The 20,825-nt window shown below is 39.8% G+C and overlaps 1 protein-coding gene across 1 annotated transcript; it reads right to left on the bottom strand.

The window, feature by feature from the left end:
• Positions 1 to 12,576: 12,576 nt before the first annotated feature.
• Positions 12,577 to 18,501, bottom strand: LOC125178011 (beta-1,3-galactosyltransferase 5-like). The gene is made up of 2 exons (XM_047880854.1): positions 18,462 to 18,501; positions 12,577 to 13,136 (listed from the first exon to the last, which is right to left on the bottom strand). Exons 1-2 carry the CDS (start codon positions 18,499 to 18,501, stop codon positions 12,577 to 12,579), a joined length of 600 nt encoding a protein of 199 aa, XP_047736810.1.
• Between the last annotated feature and the right edge of the window lie 2,324 nt (positions 18,502 to 20,825).

The following is a 20,825-nucleotide window of genomic DNA, read 5'->3' as shown; positions in this document are numbered from 1 at the left end:
GCAATTGAAAGCAGTGAAGCCTTTTATAACAAAGGCTCTTCATTCGTATAATGATAAACTTGAACCGAACTGTAGAGCTCTGAGTCAGAATAAATTCACGATGAAGTTCATCTTAAAGGCAAACAACAAGTTGATCAACTTGTATCTGCAGCTGCTTTTTGATTGCGTCGAGTAGATTAAAATTGTTCATGATTATTATGGGTCGATAAACTTTGATATCATGAAGCTCTAAATTTTAACATATGGTTTCTTCAATCTTTCTAAGATATTTTCTACCTTCGCTAATTTGGTCGTATTTTGAAAATAAAAAATAACTCAGAAATCTACATGATCTTTCCCTGAATAAAAGAAATAAGTTAAAAAGTTCATACGATCATAATTAATTCACGCGAGAGAACTAACATTTTCGCACCTACAGAAAATTTTAAGCAATAGAGAAATCAAATATTTTTCTTTTCTCCTCTAGATTAATTTTCTATTAAAATTTTACAGCATTTGTTTAAATTACTTCTATTGGTATAATTGGTATGAGGATGAGCTTTTAGAGTACAAATAACACAGCCAAAGTGTGACATGCTCTCTGGAAGGGAAAATGTTGGTATACTCTTGTTCTTGGATAAAAATGATCATTCATTGACGCATTCTAGAGCATTTGTCATTCATTCTTTCGGAAAACTGCTTTCAATATCACGTCATCATTCATTTTTTGATGACTCCTTGCGAGGCACGATATCCTTTAGCGGAGATGCCGCTGTTGTCTCTGCATGTCACGTGAGTGCCATTGCCCGTTTACACTAGTTTAGACACCTCGTTTATTTTTGATGAATCTTAGTAAATAAATAAATTTTTAATCAATAAATTGAATACACATTGAGACCTCACATTCACTTCGTAGTATTATCATTAGTTGCTTTAATTTTTTGACTAATGAAACTTTGCCACCATACTTTAGACCAGATAAAAATACTACTAGATAGACTAATTTTTTGCCTTTTCCCTCTTTTATTGCCAAAGTTTACATAAAATGTTCAGAAATGTGATTAATGAAACAAATGTCATTTTAGTGAAAAACATTGTATGTAAAATGTTTAACACGAAATATTACATTACACATGGTTGCTAAGTTCTGGTACATAGAACAGGCTCCTCTTTGAAGCTATTTTGGAGGAACTATCTTCTGACGAACATCCGCCCAGTCGTAAGTCATACAAGTAATCTTGTTTCTCTGGCCAGCACGAAACCTTGAGTTTCTTTCCATGCATTTAAATGAAGGTCCTTCAGATAATGCGATAAGTATGTCAGTGTATTTCTGTTCATTCTATTTAACAACCCCAAAGTTATCAACAGCAAAGTCTTCTTTGAGGTTTCAACTCAAATTGTGTTTCTTTATCAAATGGCATGTAAATAGGTAAATGCCTGCTTATTCTTGCAATACTTCTTTCAGATCAGAAAGCTTTTTGAAAATGGCCTCACTGTTACCCTTATTTTGGCTTTTGACTGGGCTTCCGCACAGAAATATTTGTTGTATGCAATAAAATGAATAAATAAAGAAATCTATTAAAAAATTGATACCATTCCCTGCCAAGCCACTATTTATTTTTTCAATATAAATTGAAGTCTTCGTACTGGTCCATTAAATTCCAAGTGAATAAATCATAAAGTTTTTCAATGGGACACCAATAACATTGCAATAATACTCACAAGAAACTCCTTATCTTGTGGGCGCTTTTTCCACGAAAGCACGTGACAAACTTCTTGGTGTCAATGTTTCGCCGTTCTATTTGCAGGTCTTGCGCCATTATCCCAGTTACAAAGACGTCTTCAAGCCAAAAATATCGAAATCTGTGAGCGTTTGCTACCAGTTTCCGAACAGTTTCCATTGGTATCATGTAGAACCATCCGTTTATATAGGTGGGGTATTCATCACCAACATATTCCTCTTGCGTTACCTGCCATTTGCTGTTTCTTCTAAAAGGCTTCGTCTTAATTAGAGCTCTTCCTAATAGATTCTCGAAGCACCTTTCTGTGATTAATGTGACTAGGATGTGAGAGAACCAAAACAAGTGCCAACACATCTTCATCTGAGCCATTACAAATTCTTGGATTTTGAAGGTACTCAAAATTGGTTAGATCGATGAGGATGTTGCCATTCACATTGTTTCCTTGATGCAAAAATCTTTCGTCAATATTACTACTCAAATAACCGCTGTCTTGTGAAAGCATACCCAGTAGCAGCAGTAGTCGGAGAGAGACAACAGCCACCGCACAGCGCGCTAAGGAGCGCCATCGGCTTCGGAGGGCAACAACAAGAGATTGAAATAGTCCCTTGCACCTTTCCATGACGTTCAGGTTTTCACAAACCTCTTGAAATCTTGAACCCTGAAATAAGATGAAAAAACGTCAGGAAATGCTACAAAGGTAGTTAAGCCTTTGATCTATTTACTGTACTATTTTGAAAAAAATGGTAGGTTGTTAATTTGGGAGATAATATAAATGATTTCATAATATGTTATCTTAGAGACAGTCAATTTCTTTATAAAAGAAATTGACTGTATATATCTAAAAGTGCAGGACAACCTGGTGGTTCTTAAAAATTTGTGTGGTACGAGCTTTCTCTAAATGACTGCCTCTTCATATAGGGGTTGTGTATAGATCACCAAACAGTTCTTTTGACAATGATAAAGTAATAAACAACCTTTCGCCGAGCATGACTTCCATTAGGTCGCATACATTGATCGTTGGTGACTTTAGCCATCCACAAGTAGACTGGACAGATGGTTTATCTCCAAGGAATGCAAATCACCCGGCATCATTGTTCGTGTAGTCTGTGAGAGACTGTCGGGCCTTTCAGCTGCCGCATCAGCTGGGGCACTGCAGATAGGCCTATTGTGATCGTTCGTAAACTGATTGCGTTGTTTGTTTGATAACACTGGATTTATAAATGGCACTTGTAAGCGTTCCAGTTCATAATTTTATTCAGAAAGCAAGTTAACAAGGTTTATACAGTTGGGTACTAATTGGTGTAACGTAAGTTCATCTAGGATTAAAGCTTGTTGATTAAATCGTTCGGAACACTGGAAACGTAAAAGGATAGCGTATCAGGATGCTATAGGAATCTCTGTATTCGGCGCCACGTGTCTCTTTCAACTGACTCTCCAGCTATTCTCCCAACAACCTACAGTTCCCGATTTCTAATTTGACTAACTAGGCGAATTAACTCCCAATGGTTTATACCTAATGTTTACTAGTGATAAATCGATGTTGGATGAGCTTTGACACGATCGGCTTTGTTGGACATAAGCCACCACCAATAATTGTTTTTCATGATTAGTTGCTACATAAAAGCGGCGTTTTGGAAGCGTGAGCGTTTATACCTTGCAAAAGGCGACTATATAAAACCCCCTGAAGTAGCTATGATAAAGATAAAAAAGAAACCTGCTAGCTTTATCTCCAGATTCGAGATGTTGCTGATCATAACTTATTCGCAGGAGCTCGAAACAAAACTAAAGAAAGTCGTCGCAACGCAGTGAAAATATTGAAAAATATATGGCAAAAAATCAGAACAAAACCCGAGAGCCTACTTTTTGTACGCTGGTTGAAGTGCGAGACGAACGATTGTATCTCTGATTTGAAATTAGATCAGCAAAATATACCCTCTGACGAAAGCAATCCTAACGTTCTTTATTATTTAGTAACGTCTTTACAGATAAGGACTTGAACAGTATTCCAACTATACCGATCGAGGAGCGCCCAGTGAGCTCGTAGTTGAAAGTTATGAATATGATATACAGGAATGATACACGTTAAACGGACCTGGCGGCTTTCACCTCTGATTACCGAAAAAAAATTAGCAACCGTCTTAGTCCTCTCTTTGGCTGTATTTTTCGAAGCACCTTGAACGAAGGGACCTTGCCTGCCAAGTGGAAAGAAGCTCAATAGTCACCAACGTTCAAACAATGTGACAAATGTAGCCCGGGCCACTATCGCCCTGTTAGTCTTATATAAGTGTTGATTGTAAGGTAATAGATTCTGTTGTGAAGGATAGGATGATCGATCACTGGACTGTTGACCATTCCTTATCAGACTGTCATCATGACTTTGTCGCCGGTAGATCCTGAACCACTAACCTCTTGTCTACTTTGAATGATGGGACTATCCTGCTTGACGAAATGAAACCAGTGCTTGCAGTGTATGTATTCCTCAATTTTGTAAAAGCATTTGTCAGTGTTCCGCATTAAAAGCAGTTGCGTGAAGTGAAGCCTTTGGAATTGCGGGAAATATACTCCAATGGATCAAAGATTTTCTAGTAGGTAGACGGCAACGCGTCAGTATTAACGGGGCCGTATCAGACTGGGCTTCAGTGGGCAGTGACATCTCACAAGGAAGCGTTCTCGATCCTGTTTTATTTGTTGCGTTTATAAACACTCTGCCAGAAGTTGTGTCCAGTGTGTGCTCGATACAGTATGAGAAGACATGGTTGCAACAAGAGAGTAATTATTGGGAAATCAATAGCGGAAAATGGCTTGTTAGTTTATAACATAACATAGCGATGTCGGCGCTGAAGTGTAGGCCTGATGTGGCCTGTCGCCGATTCTTTTCCTTTTCGTGCCTTGGTCATAGAAGATCTAAAATCGTGTCATTTGACTTGATCTTTCCATGACTAACGATAGTTTGAAATAGCTATCAGACTTCCACCGGGTTCGATATGGTGCTAGGCATTTCAAATCTGAACATATATTTTTACATACGGTACCTTTATCTAGTCTGTTCTTGAACGTGTTCATATTTGGAGCGCCAACGATGTCATCGGGAAGGCTGTTCCACATGTCGGTGATTCGTAGCGAGAAGAAATGTTGTCGCGAGGAGAAGTTGCAGCGCAGTTTTTTTAGTTTATAGCCGTGGCCTTTGGTGTTAGTTCTTGTTTCAAATTCTAGTAATCCTTCGGGGACCTTGTATAAACCATAAGTATACTTGTATACTTTAATGAGGTCCCCACACAGACGTCGATAACTGAGGCTTGGAAGCTTCATAACCTTTAATCTTTCTTCATAGGACTTGCCCTTCAAGCCTGAAATTACCCTTCTTTCACGTCTTTGAACATTCTCTATTAAATTTTTGTCCTTTTCAAATCTCGGTGACCACACAACTTTCCAACGCTTTTGCATCTAGGAACTCGTATGAGCGTCTGATAGTCCAAGAAGTTTGTTGGATGTGTTAGTTTGCGTTCCAACATGCTTAGAAAATTTTAGCTCCTTTGTCTACTCCGAGATCTTTTTCCACACTAGACTTTTCAATCATTACTCTCTTGTTGCAACCATGTCTTCTCATACTGTAATCTTGCTGTTCATTGTTCTTCCCAAGGTGAAGTACTTTACACTTGTCAGCATTAAACCGCAGCTGCCACGTATCAGCCCAGTTAACTAAACTGTCAAGATCATCTTGCAATTGCGCTTTATTTGACGCATCCTTCACTGTATTATAAACTTTTTTGTCGTCGGCATACATGGAGCACACGCTGGACACTGCTTCTGGCAGATCGTTTATAAAAACAACGAACAAAATAGGCCCAAGAACGCTTCCTTGTGGCACGCCACTGCCCACTGATGCCCAGTCTGACACGGTTCCGTTAATACTGACACGTCGTCTACCTATAGAAAATCTTTGATCCATTGGAGTACGTTTCCCTCAATTCTCAAAGACTTCACTTTACTCAACAGCCGCTCATGCGGAACACTGTCAAATGCTTTGGCAAAATCGAGGTACAATGCATCCACTGGCTCCCTTTCGTCCAGCAGGTGAGTCAAATCATTCAACGTAGATAATAAGTTAGTGGTGCAGAATCTACCGGCAATAAAACCATGTTGACAATCTGATAGGAGATGGTGAGCAGTCAAGTAATCGATAATCCTATCCGTCACAACAGATTCCATTAGCTTACAAACAACACTTGTCAGACTGACAGTCAGGCGATAGTTGCCGGGGCTGCTTTTGTCACCTTTTTTTGAACAATGGTGTTACTTGAGCGTCTTTCCAGTCGGACGGCAAAATTCCTTCGTTCAAGCTTTTTTGAAAGAATACTGTCAATGGGCCGGCCAGAACGGTTGCTAATTCTTTGAGCAATCTGGGATGGAAGCCGTCTGGTCCACATGACTTGTTGGGATTTTGAGCTACCAGGCGCTTAAGAACCTCTTCTTCGTGTATTTCAAAACCTGTTAGCTTCGAGCTGACTGAGCGCTCCTCAATATCTGGAATACTGTTCAAGTCTTCATCTTGAACACACTGCTGAAGAACAGATTTATGTCGATAAGGAGTTAAAATTTTCTAAGCCAGTTGAAACGCAAATGAATAAAGGCAATAAAATGTTAGGACTGACCCGACTCTATATAGCTCCTTTGAGTTCCTAAATGCAGAAGCGATGAAGCTGTTTGTCGCCGTCGTGCGCTCGAACCTAGATTTTGGACAAAAATCTAGGACCGTGTTGTCAACAAAACTTGAAAAGAGAAGAATTTAGTCGAGAGTGGTCAAAACGTGCAATTCCAGGCTTATAGGGGCAAGGATTTGGAAGAAAGGTTAAAAGATTATGAAGCTTCCAAGCAACTGTTACCGACGTCTTCGTGGTGACCTCATTGAGGAATACAAGTATACTCGTGCATGATTAACACAAGGTCTCAGAAGGATTACTAGATTTTGAAACAAGAACCAGCACCAGGGGCCACGTTAAAACAAAAAAGCTGCGGTGCATCTCCTCCATGCGATAATATTTCTTCTCGCTTCGAGTCACTCAAAGACTTCACTTTACTCAACAGCCGCTCATGCGGAACACTGTCAAATGCTTTGGCAAAATCGAGGTACAATGCATCCACTGGCTCCCTTTCGTCCAGCAGGTGAGTCAAATCATTCAACGTAGATAATAAGTTAGTGGTGCAGGATCTGCCGGCAATAAAACCATGTTGACAATCTGATAGGAGATGGTGAGCAGTCAAGTGATCGATAATCCTATCCGTACAACAGATACCATTCGCTTACAAACAACACTTGTCAGACTGACAGACAGGCGATAGTTGCCGGGGCTGCTTTTGTCACCTTTTTTGAACAATGGTGTTACTTGAGCGTCTTTTCAGTCGGACGGCAAAGTTCCTTCGTTCAAGGTTTTTTGAAAGAATACTGTCAATGGGCCGGCCAGAACGGTTGCTAAGTCTTTGAGTAATTTGGGATGGAAGCCGTCGGGTCCACATGACTTGTTGGGATTTAGAGCTACCAGGCGCTTGAGAACCTCTTCTTCGTGTATTTCATAACCTGTTAACTTCGAGCCGACTGGGCGCTCCTCAATATCTGGAATACTGTTCAAGTCCTCATCTTGAACACACTGCTGAAGAACAGATTTATGTTGATATGGAGTTAAAATTTTCCACGCATGTTGAAACGCAAATGGATAAATGAAAATGCTAGGACTGACCCGACAAAAAAAAAATGCTAGGACTGACACGACTCTAGCTCCTTCGAGTTCCTAAATGCAGAAGCGATGAAGCTGTTTGTCGCTGTCGTGCGCTTGAACCTAGATTTTGGACCAAAATCTAGGACCGTGTTGTCACCAAAACTTGAAAAGAGAAGAATTTGTCGAGAGTGGTCAAAAAGTGCAATTCCAGGCTTAAAGGGCAAGGCTTTGGAAGAAAGGTTAATAGATTATGAAGCTTCCAAGCAACTGTTACCGATGTCTGCGTGGTGACCTCATTGAGGAATACAAGTATACTCGTGCATGATTAACACAAGGTCTCAGAAGGATTACTAGAATTTGAAACAAGAACCAGCACCAGGGGCCACGTTAAAACAAAAAAGCTGCGGTGCATCTCCTCCATGCGATAATATTTCTTCTCGCTTCGAGTCACCGACACGTGGAACAGCCTCCCTGATAGCATCGTTGACGCTCTGAGTATGAACGCGTTCACGAACAAACTAGACTAAGTTGTGAAGAAGCAACTGTTCAGACTTGAAATGCCTAGCCCCTTACGAACCTAGCAAAAGTTTAGTAGCTAGTTTAGACCAATGCCAGTTTGAAAAGATCTGGTCAAAAGCCCGTTTTTTTTTTATCTCTGAGCAAGCTACGAAATGTCCGTGAATCGGCAACAGGCCATGGCCTATTTCTTCAGTGCCGTCTATGTTATGTTATGAGTCAGACAATTTCTTTAAATATTACAAATTTTGGTTCTATTTATTATCACAAATGATGTAATGTTTGAAAAATATTTTCGTAATAATATATGAAATCATAATTATGTTTACAAAAGGTTTAAAATTTATTTCATTTACAGGTTCATGTAAAAGACACTTATTTGGCCATAATGCTTTAAATAAATACATGATTTTATCTAATTATTTTGAGAGCTACCTGCTTACTTTGGTGTAGATCATGAAAAATCTGCTCATTTAGTAAATTACAAAATTTTCAAGTTTTCTTTCAATATTGCAAATACTTTTTTTAGACAAATGCATTTTTTATTAATTAGAATGCAGAATATATATTTCAGACATGGGTTTTAATAGGGAGCTTATTTCAAATTTTGTGTCTTTGAATCCAAATAGTTTTGATAGTTACTAAGATATCTCAATCTTTCATCATTTGCAATTGGAAACAGTTCTTGACTGGTCAAGCTCCTTGTTATTTTAATTAAAATCTAGAACCCCGATCGACTCGGACAGATCCACCGGGCTAGGATAATGAAAAATAAAATGATGCAAATCAACTGAAGCGTCGAGAAAACGTGAAATTTTAAAGATATATGATTTTCAAATTTACGTAGAAAAATTTCGACTGACCAGCACATCAGGGTCTCAAGAAAAATAAATTTTCGAGCGAACTATATTAATCGATAGAAAAGGCTCTGAAACGTCAAGAAAACAAACATTTAAACATAATTTTTTCTATTTACTTGGAAAATTTCATGTCAGGTGCAGCGAACCCCAAAATGATGCGGCGCTTCTGGACCTGTGTAATCAGGCTAAAAAAAAATGCATTTTCGATCGAACAAGTCGAATGATGTTTTGAAACCTCCAAAAAATATAAAACACTTGTACCGCAGTTGTTTATTCATTTACCCAATCAAAGTATAGAAATAAAACAAGAAGCAAGGGTAAAAATGTTTTAATTCTTTTTGGACGTTACAGAGCATTTACTATCGATTGGTTCGATCGAGAAATGAACTTTCCTGAAACCCTAATGTGAGGAGAAGGCCGGACGTAAAGTTTGAAAATTTTGTATGCATAATTTCAAGTTTTCTCGACGTTTCAGATGATTTACCGCCTTACATTTTTTTCGTGATTCAGGTCCGGCAGATCGGTGCGGGTACGGGTTTTAGTCACTTGATCCGGGTACGGATTTTAGTCAATAGAGATATGATTTTGATCATCAGAGTTTTCTTTCAAAATTGACATTTGCTTTTCATTTCCATAAAGAATGTTACAAGAATTGTAGTAGGTAGTTTCTGATATAAACACGACAGAAATTTGTTCACTAATAGCACATGTACAATTTCTTTATTAAATTATCAACAAAAATCCTTCACGATTCACCGCATTTTTGATAAATCAATGATTTCTTATCGCTTCACCCCACTCAAAAGTTGTGCGTAAATCGACTTACGTGTCCTCAGAGCTGGCGTAAAATTACGTATCACTCCTAGACGTAACTTTGCGCCGAAATGTTCTGATAATATCACTGTTAGCAGTTACGTATACTAAACAGTACTTATAGGCAACACGTAAAGCCGCTACCTGTATTTAGGAGTGTCTTGATAATCTGACTTCTGATGGGCCTAATATTCATGTCTACTGTCCATTTCTACAGTCTTATTTGTAAAATGTTACAATAGGAACCGAAAAATTATTCGCGTTGTTCAGTAGTTTGATTTTAATTATAATAAATAAAAATCCGCCAACCATTTTCAAATTTGTAATCATGTTTTAATCCAGAACATCACCAAGCCAACCCATTTTAGGGGTAAACAGACCCCAAATATTCTAGATCTTTTCTTGGCAGGTTTCACTTGCTATTGCCCGTCGCTCTGAAACAGCCTTGCTTCGTCCTAGCAGGAAGAAATCTTACTTTTCCTCCCTACGAGGCTGCATGGTTGTCAGTAACTACCACTAGCGCAATCACTAGCCACAGTCACACAGAACGTCATTCGACTGATTTTTAAGGCCCGTTTACATTAGGGTCAACGACATGCGCGGTGAGGCGTTTGCAGCAGTGCCTCACCGCGCACAACCGTGCACACTACTTTTGTACGGGTGGATAGCTAGAGGTCAGCATAGCCCAAGTCCACAGTGCGATTCATATACCTTCCCGAGCGTAACGCAGCCGGGCATCTTCACGGCTTTTGATACAAAGCGCCCACCATAACAGCGCCGTTCAGTCACAGGCCGGAGCACATACAGGCCGGAGCACAACAGGCCGGAGCGCAACAGGCCCTACCGCAACAGGCTACTCCTAATGTAACCTAACCTAATCTGCGAGGCTGCGCCTCTGTTGCGGTAGGGCCTGTTGCGCTCCGGCCAGTTGTGCTCCGGCGCTGTGAAGTAGTGGTTGTGTTGTACAAATCGGATTTACTGTAAGCTGGAGTTACCCACAGCTCATTGATCTGAGGCTATGTGTAGATATTGCATGCTGATGGTTGGCGTTGGGCCCAGGGCCGGTTTACGAGTCAATTTTGTTACCCACGGTTGCGCTCCCTTTTGTAAGCGGTAGCTCGAGACCGAGAGCTGTGGTGAACACTAGTTGCCACCTAGACGTCAGTGAGGATGGATGGTACCGAATTTGAGCTGTGGGCCATTGTTCTCACGTGTGCTGCGGTTAAGAAAAGTATACATTGTAATTGTTTGTGGCCGTTGAATCCATCTCTATTTATTATCAAATGCTATGCGGCGAGATATTTTTGTTGTAATAAACACGAAGTCCGTCATTCTTCGTACTATGCCAGTTGTAAACGAGAATTAAGCATAGTCATCATAATTAGAAAACAAACACATTAAAAAATACAGTTTATGAAAAAATATAGTGCCAATATTCGTACCAATATTATATCATCCTTTCAAATCGCTAAACGGTAATGCAAAAATTGTCAGGAGTAGCTAAAATGACATAAACTAAACACGTCATGTAAGAAATAACTTACATCATTTTCATTTCGATTTTTGTACCTCTGACCGAACACTCCATAGGCATTCATGTTCTCTATAAAGATCAATTAGGCTCTCTACTAGAGAGTGACTCCAAACGAGTGTGGTGTTAGTCGACCTTTGGTGTGACGGACCAGCGTACGCAATCAACCTCACTAGACCACAGGCAGCTATCGACCAAGTGCCGCGCTTGTGTTGCATGAGGCATGGCCCCTGTCAATCGCTAGCTTGTCAATCGGTTCGTTGCCCAAAAGAAGCGCATGTAGACGCTGCGCAGAGGGGCGGTGAGGAGCTTGACTCCCGTGTGTTGCCCCTAGTGTGAACGGGCCTTTAAGGCCGTGCGTTTCTAGAAACCACCCATCGTCGTCACCTCTTGCCTTATATATAGACTACGAGCAGACAACCTCTGTATATATATAGTTGTCAGTTCCCTGAACCTAATCTTTAATGGAATTAGAATTCCCGGACACTGATCAGTCTGTGATCTTACTTAAAACGAAGAGAGCGGGACACCTCGTTTATTTTTGATGAATCTTAGTGAGTAAACAAATTTTTTAATCAATAAATTGAATCCACATTGAGACCTCACATTCACTTCGTAGTATTATCATTAGTTACTTTAATTTTTTGGCTAATGAAACTTTGCCACCATACTTTAGACCAGATAAAAATACTACTAGATAGACTAATTTTTTGCCTTTTCCCTCTTTTATTGCCAAAGTTTACATAAAATGTTCAGAAATGTGATTAATGAAACAAATGTCATTTTAGTGAAAAACATTGTATGTAAAATGTTTAACACGAAATATTACATTACACATGGTTGCTAAGTTCTGGTACATAGAACAGGCTCCTCTTTGAAGCTATTTTGGAGGAACTATCTTCTGACGAACATCCGCCCAGTCGTAAGTCATACAAGTAATCTTGTTTCTCTGGCCAGCACGAAACCTTGAGTTTCTTTCCATGCATTTAAATGAAGGTCCTTCAGATAATGCGATAAGTATGTCAGTGTATTTCTGTTCATTCTATTTAACAACCCCAAAGTTATCAACAGCAAAGTCTTCTTTGAGGTTTCAACTCAAATTGTGTTTCTTTATCAAATGGCATGTAAATAGGTAAATGCCTGCTTATTCTTGCAATACTTCTTTCAGATCAGAAAGCTTTTTGAAAATGGCCTCACTGTTACCCTTATTTTGGCTTTTGACTGGGCTTCCGCACAGAAATATTTGTTGTATGCAATAAAATGAATAAATAAAGAAATCTATTAAAAAATTGATACCATTCCCTGCCAAGCCACTATTTATTTTTTCAATATAAATTGAAGTCTTCGTACTGGTCCATTAAATTCCAAGTGAATAAATCATAAAGTTTTTCAATGGGACACCAATAACATTGCAATAATACTCACAAGAAACTCCTTATCTTGTGGGCGCTTTTTCCACGAAAGCACGTGACAAACTTCTTGGTGTCAATGTTTCGCCGTTCTATTTGCAGGTCTTGCGCCATTATCCCAGTTACAAAGACGTCTTCAAGCCAAAAATATCGAAATCTGTGAGCGTTTGCTACCAGTTTCCGAACAGTTTCCATTGGTATCATGTAGAACCATCCGTTTATATAGGTGGGGTATTCATCACCAACATATTCCTCTTGCGTTACCTGCCATTTGCTGTTTCTTCTAAAAGGCTTCGTCTTAATTAGAGCTCTTCCTAATAGAACGTTTTTTATGTTAGCGTACCTGGTTTGCAAAAGTTGTCGTACGTGAAAAAAATTCACTGTTATGTCATCATCCATCTTGATTATGAACGCCGCACGAGAGCAAAAGCGCGTAGCCCAAGTCAGGCCCATGACGGTCTTGTAGGTGAGATTGCGATAGTGATCCAGGAAATTGCCTTGGACAATATCATTAAACTTGTTATTTTCCTCATCAATTTTGCTCTGATGAACCCGCGGGTGTTTTTTTTTGGCTTACATTTGGATCGCCTATTAGAAAAACTCGTCTCATACCAATTTCCGCCAAAATTTCCTGAGGCATTTGTTCTCGAAGCACCTTTCTGTGATTAATGTGACTAGGATGTGAGAGAACCAAAACAAGTGCCAACACATCTTCAGCTGAGCCATTACAAATTCTTGGATTTTGAAGGTACTCAAAATTGGTTAGATCGATGAGGATGTTGCCATTCACATTGTTTCCTTGATGCAAAAATCTTTCGTCAACATTACTACTCAAATAACCGGTGTCTTGTGAAAGCATCCCCAGTAGCAGCAGTAGTCGGAGAGAGACAACAGCCACCGCACAGCGCGCTAAGGAGCGCCATCGGCTTCGGAGGGCAACAACAAGAGATTGAAATAGTCCCTTGCACCTTTCCATGACGTTCAGGTTTTCACAAACCTCTTGAAATCTTGAACCCTGAAATAAGATGAAAAAACGTCAGGAAATGCTACAAAGGTAGTTAAGCCTTTGATCTATTTACTGTACTATTTTGAAAAAAATGGTAGGTTGTTAATTTGGGAGATAATATAAATGATTTCATAATATGTTATCTTAGAGACAGTCAATTTCTTTATAAAAGAAATTGACTGTATATATCTAAAAGTGCAGGACAACCTGGTGGTTCTTAAAAATTTGTGTGGTACGAGCTTTCTCTAAATGACTGCCTCTTCATATAGGGGTTGTGTATAGATCACCAAACAGTTCTTTTGACAATGATAAAGTAATAAACAACCTTTCGCCGAGCATGACTTCCATTAGGTCGCATACATTGATCGTTGGTGACTTTAGCCATCCACAAGTAGACTGGACAGATGGTTTATCTCCAAGGAATGCAAATCACCCGGCATCATTGTTCGTGTAGTCTGTGAGAGACTGTCGGGCCTTTCAGCTGCCGCATCAGCTGGGGCACTGCAGATAGGCCTATTGTGATCGTTCGTAAACTGATTGCGTTGTTTGTTTGATAACACTGGATTTATAAATGGCACTTGTAAGCGTTCCAGTTCATAATTTTATTCAGAAAGCAAGTTAACAAGGTTTATACAGTTGGGTACTAATTGGTGTAACGTAAGTTCATCTAGGATTAAAGCTTGTTGATTAAATCGTTCGGAACACTGGAAACGTAAAAGGATAGCGTATCAGGATGCTATAGGAATCTCTGTATTCGGCGCCACGTGTCTCTTTCAACTGACTCTCCAGCTATTCTCCCAACAACCTACAGTTCCCGATTTCTAATTTGACTAACTAGGCGAATTAACTCCCAATGGTTTATACCTAATGTTTACTAGTGATAAATCGATGTTGGATGAGCTTTGACACGATCGGCTTTGTTGGACATAAGCCACCACCAATAATTGTTTTTCATGATTAGTTGCTACATAAAAGCGGCGTTTTGGAAGCGTGAGCGTTTATACCTTGCAAAAGGCGACTATATAAAACCCCCTGAAGTAGCTATGATAAAGATAAAAAAGAAACCTGCTAGCTTTATCTCCAGATTCGAGATGTTGCTGATCATAACTTATTCGCAGGAGCTCGAAACAAAACTAAAGAAAGTCGTCGCAACGCAGTGAAAATATTGAAAAATATATGGCAAAAAATCAGAACAAAACCCGAGAGCCTACTTTTTGTACGCTGGTTGAAGTGCGAGACGAACGATTGTATCTCTGATTTGAAATTAGATCAGCAAAATATACCCTCTGACGAAAGCAATCCTAACGTTCTTTATTATTTAGTAACGTCTTTACAGATAAGGACTTGAACAGTATTCCAACTATACCGATCGAGGAGCGCCCAGTGAGCTCGTAGTTGAAAGTTATGAATATGATATACAGGAATGATACACGTTAAACGGACCTGGCGGCTTTCACCTCTGATTACCGAAAAAAAATTAGCAACCGTCTTAGTCCTCTCTTTGGCTGTATTTTTCGAAGCACCTTGAACGAAGGGACCTTGCCTGCCAAGTGGAAAGAAGCTCAATAGTCACCAACGTTCAAACAATGTGACAAATGTAGCCCGGGCCACTATCGCCCTGTTAGTCTTATATAAGTTTTGATTGTAAGGTAATAGATTCTGTTGTGAAGGATAGGCTGATCGATCATTGGACTGTTGACCTTTCCTTATAAGACTGTCATCATGACTTTGTCGCCGGTAGATCCTGAACCATTAACCTCTTGTCTACGTTGAATGATGGGACTATCCTGCTTGACGAAATGAAACCAGTGCTTGCAGTGTATGTATTCCTCGATTTTGTCAAAGCATTTGACAGTGTTCCGCATGAGCGGCTGTTGCGTGAAGTGAAGCCTTTGGGAATAGCGGGAAATATACTCCAATGGATCAAAGATTTTCTAGTAGGTAGACGGCAACGCGTCAGTATTAACGGGGCCGTATCAGACTGGGCTTCAGTGGGCAGTGACATCTCATAAGGAAGCGTTCTCGATCCTGTTTTATTTGTTGCGTTTATAAACACCCTGTCAGAAGTTGTGTCCAGAGTGTGCTCGATACAGTATGAGAAGACATGGTTGCAACAAGAGAGTAATTATTGAGAAATCAATAGAGGAAAATGACTTGTTAGTTTATAACATAATATAACACAGCGATGTTGGGGCAGAAGGGTAGGCCTGATGTGGCCTGTCGAAGATAATTTTCCTTTTCGTGCCTTGTTCAAANCGTTATGTTATGTTATGTTATGTTGGAATGTATGAAAACCATTTCCTCACAATACCACTTTGTGTAATTTATTTGATTACTCACACGAAAAATTTGCTGGCTACCTCAAGTTTTTCACGGCTCACTCGTCGTTCTCTGATGTAAGATTGAGCTTATTCAGCTCAAAACGTTAACGATTTACGAGTATACACGCAAGTAAAATATCAAGGCACTGCAGCTCCTTACGGCTTCACTTAACACGAAGAGAGTGAGACATCAATTGAAGTATTGCTGTCCCTATACCATATGCGAAACACCTGCACTCGTCTTCGTCGATATTTCACACCTGGCATTCTTTTGAAAGTTAGGAATTTTTATGCATGATTCACTTGGTTCTTGTAAAAGACTCGTAATGAAAATAGAAAGAAATACAATTCTCATACGCGATATGAGTTTCCTTAACAGAGATCATAGCAAATAAGATTTAGGAAACTCAGGCTTATGTATACCGCATATGAAAAATTGATGTTGCTGTACAACAGAAGCTCTCGTTTGTTTGTACGATAAGTACGAACAGACTTTGTGAGCAACAGGTACAATTATCCTGGTTTGCTATAAAATGATTGATATTTATTACGACTTGAATAATGTATATTTCATCCTTTTTACTAGTGTGCTACCACCTCACAAGGGTGTAGTGACCGTATACTTATCAATATTCTCTGCAATGACAACGGTAACTTTAGTAACGTAAACGTCACCAAAGCTGACATTTCACCAATCGTTCTAATCAGCGTTGCTTAGGGCATTGATTGTACTGAAAATATTAGCGTGGAAGTCGCAGTGAAAGTGATGTTTTAATCAAAGTTATCCTGGGTTTTCCGCTCACTATCTCTAAATGTACAAAATATTTACATCAATATATTCTTGACCGAAACTACCTATCACGTTTTCGAAACCCAAATGCTCTGTAGCTCTGGACATTTAGAAATATAAGTTCTGGAATCTATCGAGACCGTAATCCTTTACCTCACTTATTAGCTCAGTAATTAGAAATGGAATCATTCACATATTTATATCCCCGAGGAAAAGTTTGCCTCTAAGTCGCCGTTCCAGAACCAGATTGAGCTATAATTTCCAGCTTGAAGCAATAATACGCTTTAACATCAAGTTCACTGTTTTAATACTGTTATATATACACTTTAACATCAAGTTCATGTATATATTGCCGAAATTGTCGAATTAGTTCCTTATATCCATTAAATTATTTGGTATTCATCATGCAGTGGAAGACACAGCCTGGGAATGACTCGTTCGAAATTCCCATCGGACCTCAAAGACCGCAGCAGTTACGCGTGTAACATTAGAGACTTCGTTCAACCTGACCAGTGGTGTTCTGTTTATGAGCGATTATAATTGAGTAAAAAATACGATAGCAATAATATAATGTATATCGGTAACATATTTCATTACCGATTGCTTGGTTACTTTTTTCGACATTATGTTTTCAAAAGACGAGAGGACTCACGGTATGATTGAACTCCAAGACACCATGTGACTCGTACATATTTGACGGATGGCTGCTTACTTGTAATTAACTACGCTATCTTATGACAGACATAGACACCGTGATGCCAGTATGCGCCGTTTCAATTCTAACTGCATTGAAGAAATCCGATGGGACCGATATTCATGTTTCCTGTCCGTTTCTGTTCGTTGTAAAATGTTGCAAAAGGGAACAGAATATCATTCGTGTTCTCCTGTGTCTGGATTTCAAATATAATAAACGAGGTTTACCACGAATTTTGAAATTTTTAATCGCTTTGATACATATGAAAACCATTAACTCTTATTAACGTTTTTCATAATTTATTTGAACTGTCGTGTGGAAAATGTGCTGTGCCATAACGATATTTTTTTCTAAGACTCACTCGTCATATGTGATTGCAGATCGATCTTATATGCAGCTGGAAAGGCCAGCAATTTACGCGTATACACGAGCAAAAATATCAATACTCAGCAACTTTTATTGATTAGAAGAGGAGTACTTTCCTTCCATATTATGATTAGTTTAAGAGTACATACAACACATGATACCTCGGGACTTTGACGCTTTCACGTCAAGTTCAAAATTGGCTCGAGCTGGCCTATGTGACGCGTAAAAATGTTCTCGTTTCTTTTTTGACGGTTAAAATTAGAAGGGGCATGAAAACCCATGGAACATTTTACAGACAACTGATTTGTGTGTCAAGCACCGACACAATATTATTCCCCGCTGATGCCCATATGGGGCTTCCCCTAACAACGGAGCCCGTCCAGTGAGCTACGGCGTGAGAAGGCTGTCCCCAGAGAAGGCAACAACGTTACTCCTACGTGTACGCGCGGCGGTGGAAACAAGGCTTCCCTTCTCCTTGCTCTGAGACCTTCTTACTGTATTGTTCCCAGCTTATTGCGGCTTGTATCGCTCGATGTCGTCGGCCGGTCGATCATTGGCTCGGTGGATGCTTATCTCATAGTGAGGTCGGATTGTCGTATTTCGTGGCAGGTCTCCTTTTCTCACAGTTAAGTCAGTTTGTCGGATATCTTGACAAGTCTCGCTTATCTCGTTGTGTGGTCAGACTGCCGGATCTCTTGGCAGGGCTGGCATATCTCGTACCGATCTCGGCTTGTCGAATCTCTTGGCAGGTCTCCCTCATCTCGTAGCGAGGTCGGCTTGTCGCATTTCTTAGCAGATCTTACTTTTCTCGTAGTTAGGTCAGCTTGTCGGATATCTTGACAGGTCTCACTCATCTCGTATCGAGGTCAGTTTGTCGGATCTCTTGGCAGGTCTCCCTCTTCTTGTATAGCGAGGGCTGTTTGTCAGACGTCTTGGCAGGTCTCACTGTCTCGTAGTGAGGTCAGATTAATTGATCTCGTGGCAGGTCTCTCATATCTCGAATCAGTATCGGCTTGTCAGATCTCTTGGCAGGTTTCACTTGCTATTGCCCGTCGCTCTGAAACAGCCTTGCTTCGTCCTAGCAGGAAGAAATCTTACTTTTCCTCCCTACGAGGCTGGTTGTCAGTAATTACCACTACCGCAATCACTAGCCACAGTCACACAGAACGTCATTCGACTGCTTTTTAGGCACATCAGACGTCGCAGCATCTTAGCCGTACCCAGCCACTTTGGCCTCCTCGGGTCTGTATTACGCTATTCTTTGTTTTTCTGTTTATAGACACGCGTGTCCGATGAATATTTGACAAATGTTTCTACGAATTCAACTTCAAAAAATTGCTTCATCATTTTTGCCAAATGCCGGATGGGGCCAAAACCTTATTAAAGGCCCGTTTACGCTAGAGGTAACACACGAGCGTCAAGCGCCTCACCGCCCATCTGTGCAGCGTCTACGTGCGCTTCAGGCGGGCAACGAAGCGACTACAGTTGAGCTCCGCAAAGCTTGAACTTACTCGCGCTTTGAAGACTACACCCAATATCGTAAATATCCCTACACCTCGTCTCGTCCGACATAATTGTTCCTTAAAATACCATTTTGTACTTGTAAACAAGGCTTAAAAAGGAGAAGAAAACAAGTTTTTGTCAGAAGTCTAAGTTCAGGTTCAAATTTCTTGTTCGCCGGTTCAGGTCTTTGATCGAAATTTGACAGCAAGTTCTGCGGGGTTGTAAGCAAAATTATTGGAACCCTTGAGGCTCTCCTCCATCAATAACCTCATAGCCGGTGTTGTTTTTTTGTGTCTTCACACTCGTCATCGGGTGCTGTAGGTGAATTTACCTTTTATTAATCAATGGTTCGATAAATTTAGTGAATATGATCGGTATTGAAAAAATATAGAAATTCATTTAATAAGCCTTGTTTCAAAATTTTCTTTGATTTATATTAATTTTCATCGTTATAAATGTAAGTCTCAACGTTCGGCATTTTTAACCCGATAAATTGTACTGATTTACCGCAGTGAGAATCTGCTTCAAATAATATTATTGTTCAATGAAATATGAGATGCCGAAGCCGTGTATGGAATCATAAGATTAAGACGGCATTTATTGGTGGTTATAATATATTCGGTGACTGGAAAAACACTTGCAACTGAAGAATGAAATACACATGAATTAGAAAATTATTAGATAATAGTGTTTAGACCGACAAATAATTTTCTAGACGGACCATTTGATATTTACCTTATAATTAGTACTGACAGTGCCTGAACCTTGTAAAGCTCTCTGAGCTAAGTTTTTATACGTGAAAATGAATGCATTTGAATATAAAGCTTGATGGTGATTATAGAAACAACTACATGAGCTTGAAATATATGCATTTCGTATCACGGAAATTGTAAGGAAATTAAATTTGACCTTCTGGATCCGGGAGAGTTAATGAGCCTAGAGTCTGCTTTATCACGGCCCAGCATTGGATTAATGGGCGCTCATTCTCTCTCTAAGGATTTAGTAGCATAGTATTAAGAAGGCTATTGCACTACAGTTTCCATGTCTACACAGATAAACAGATCCCAAAAGCACATTTGCTTCTTGTTATAAATACAGGCGCTCCGTGGCAGCACAGAGATGAAAAAATATGCTCGAGAGGCACCTAGTATAGATACGACTTCTGAAATTTTCAGGTGAGAGAGCTGTGTCATAACATAACATAACATAGTGATCTCGGCGCTGACATGTAGGCCTGATGTGGCCTGTCGCCGATTCTTTTCCTTTTTGTGCCTTGTTCACAGAAGATCTAAAATCGTGTCACTTGACCGTATCTTTTCACGACTGACGAAAGTTTGAAATAGCTACTCGACTTCCACCGGGTTCGATATGATGCTAGGCATTTCAAATCTGAACATATATTTTTCCATAGCTTTATCTAGTCTGTTCTTGAACGCGTTCATACTTGGAGCGCCAACGATGTCATCGGGGAGGCTGTTCCACATGTCGGTGATTCGAAGCGAGAAGAAATTTTGTCGCGTGGAGAAGTTGCAACGTAGTTTTTTTAGTTTATAGCTGTGGCTCCTGGTGTTGGTTCTTGTT

The sequence above is a fragment of the Hyalella azteca genome, unplaced genomic scaffold (assembly GCF_000764305.2).
Source record: "Hyalella azteca isolate HAZT.00-mixed unplaced genomic scaffold, Hazt_2.0.2 contig6470, whole genome shotgun sequence".
In the NCBI taxonomy this organism is placed as follows: Eukaryota; Metazoa; Arthropoda; class Malacostraca; order Amphipoda; family Hyalellidae; genus Hyalella; species Hyalella azteca.
Note: the sequence above shows the minus strand (reverse complement) of the source record. Positions and strands in the feature narration are given on the sequence as shown.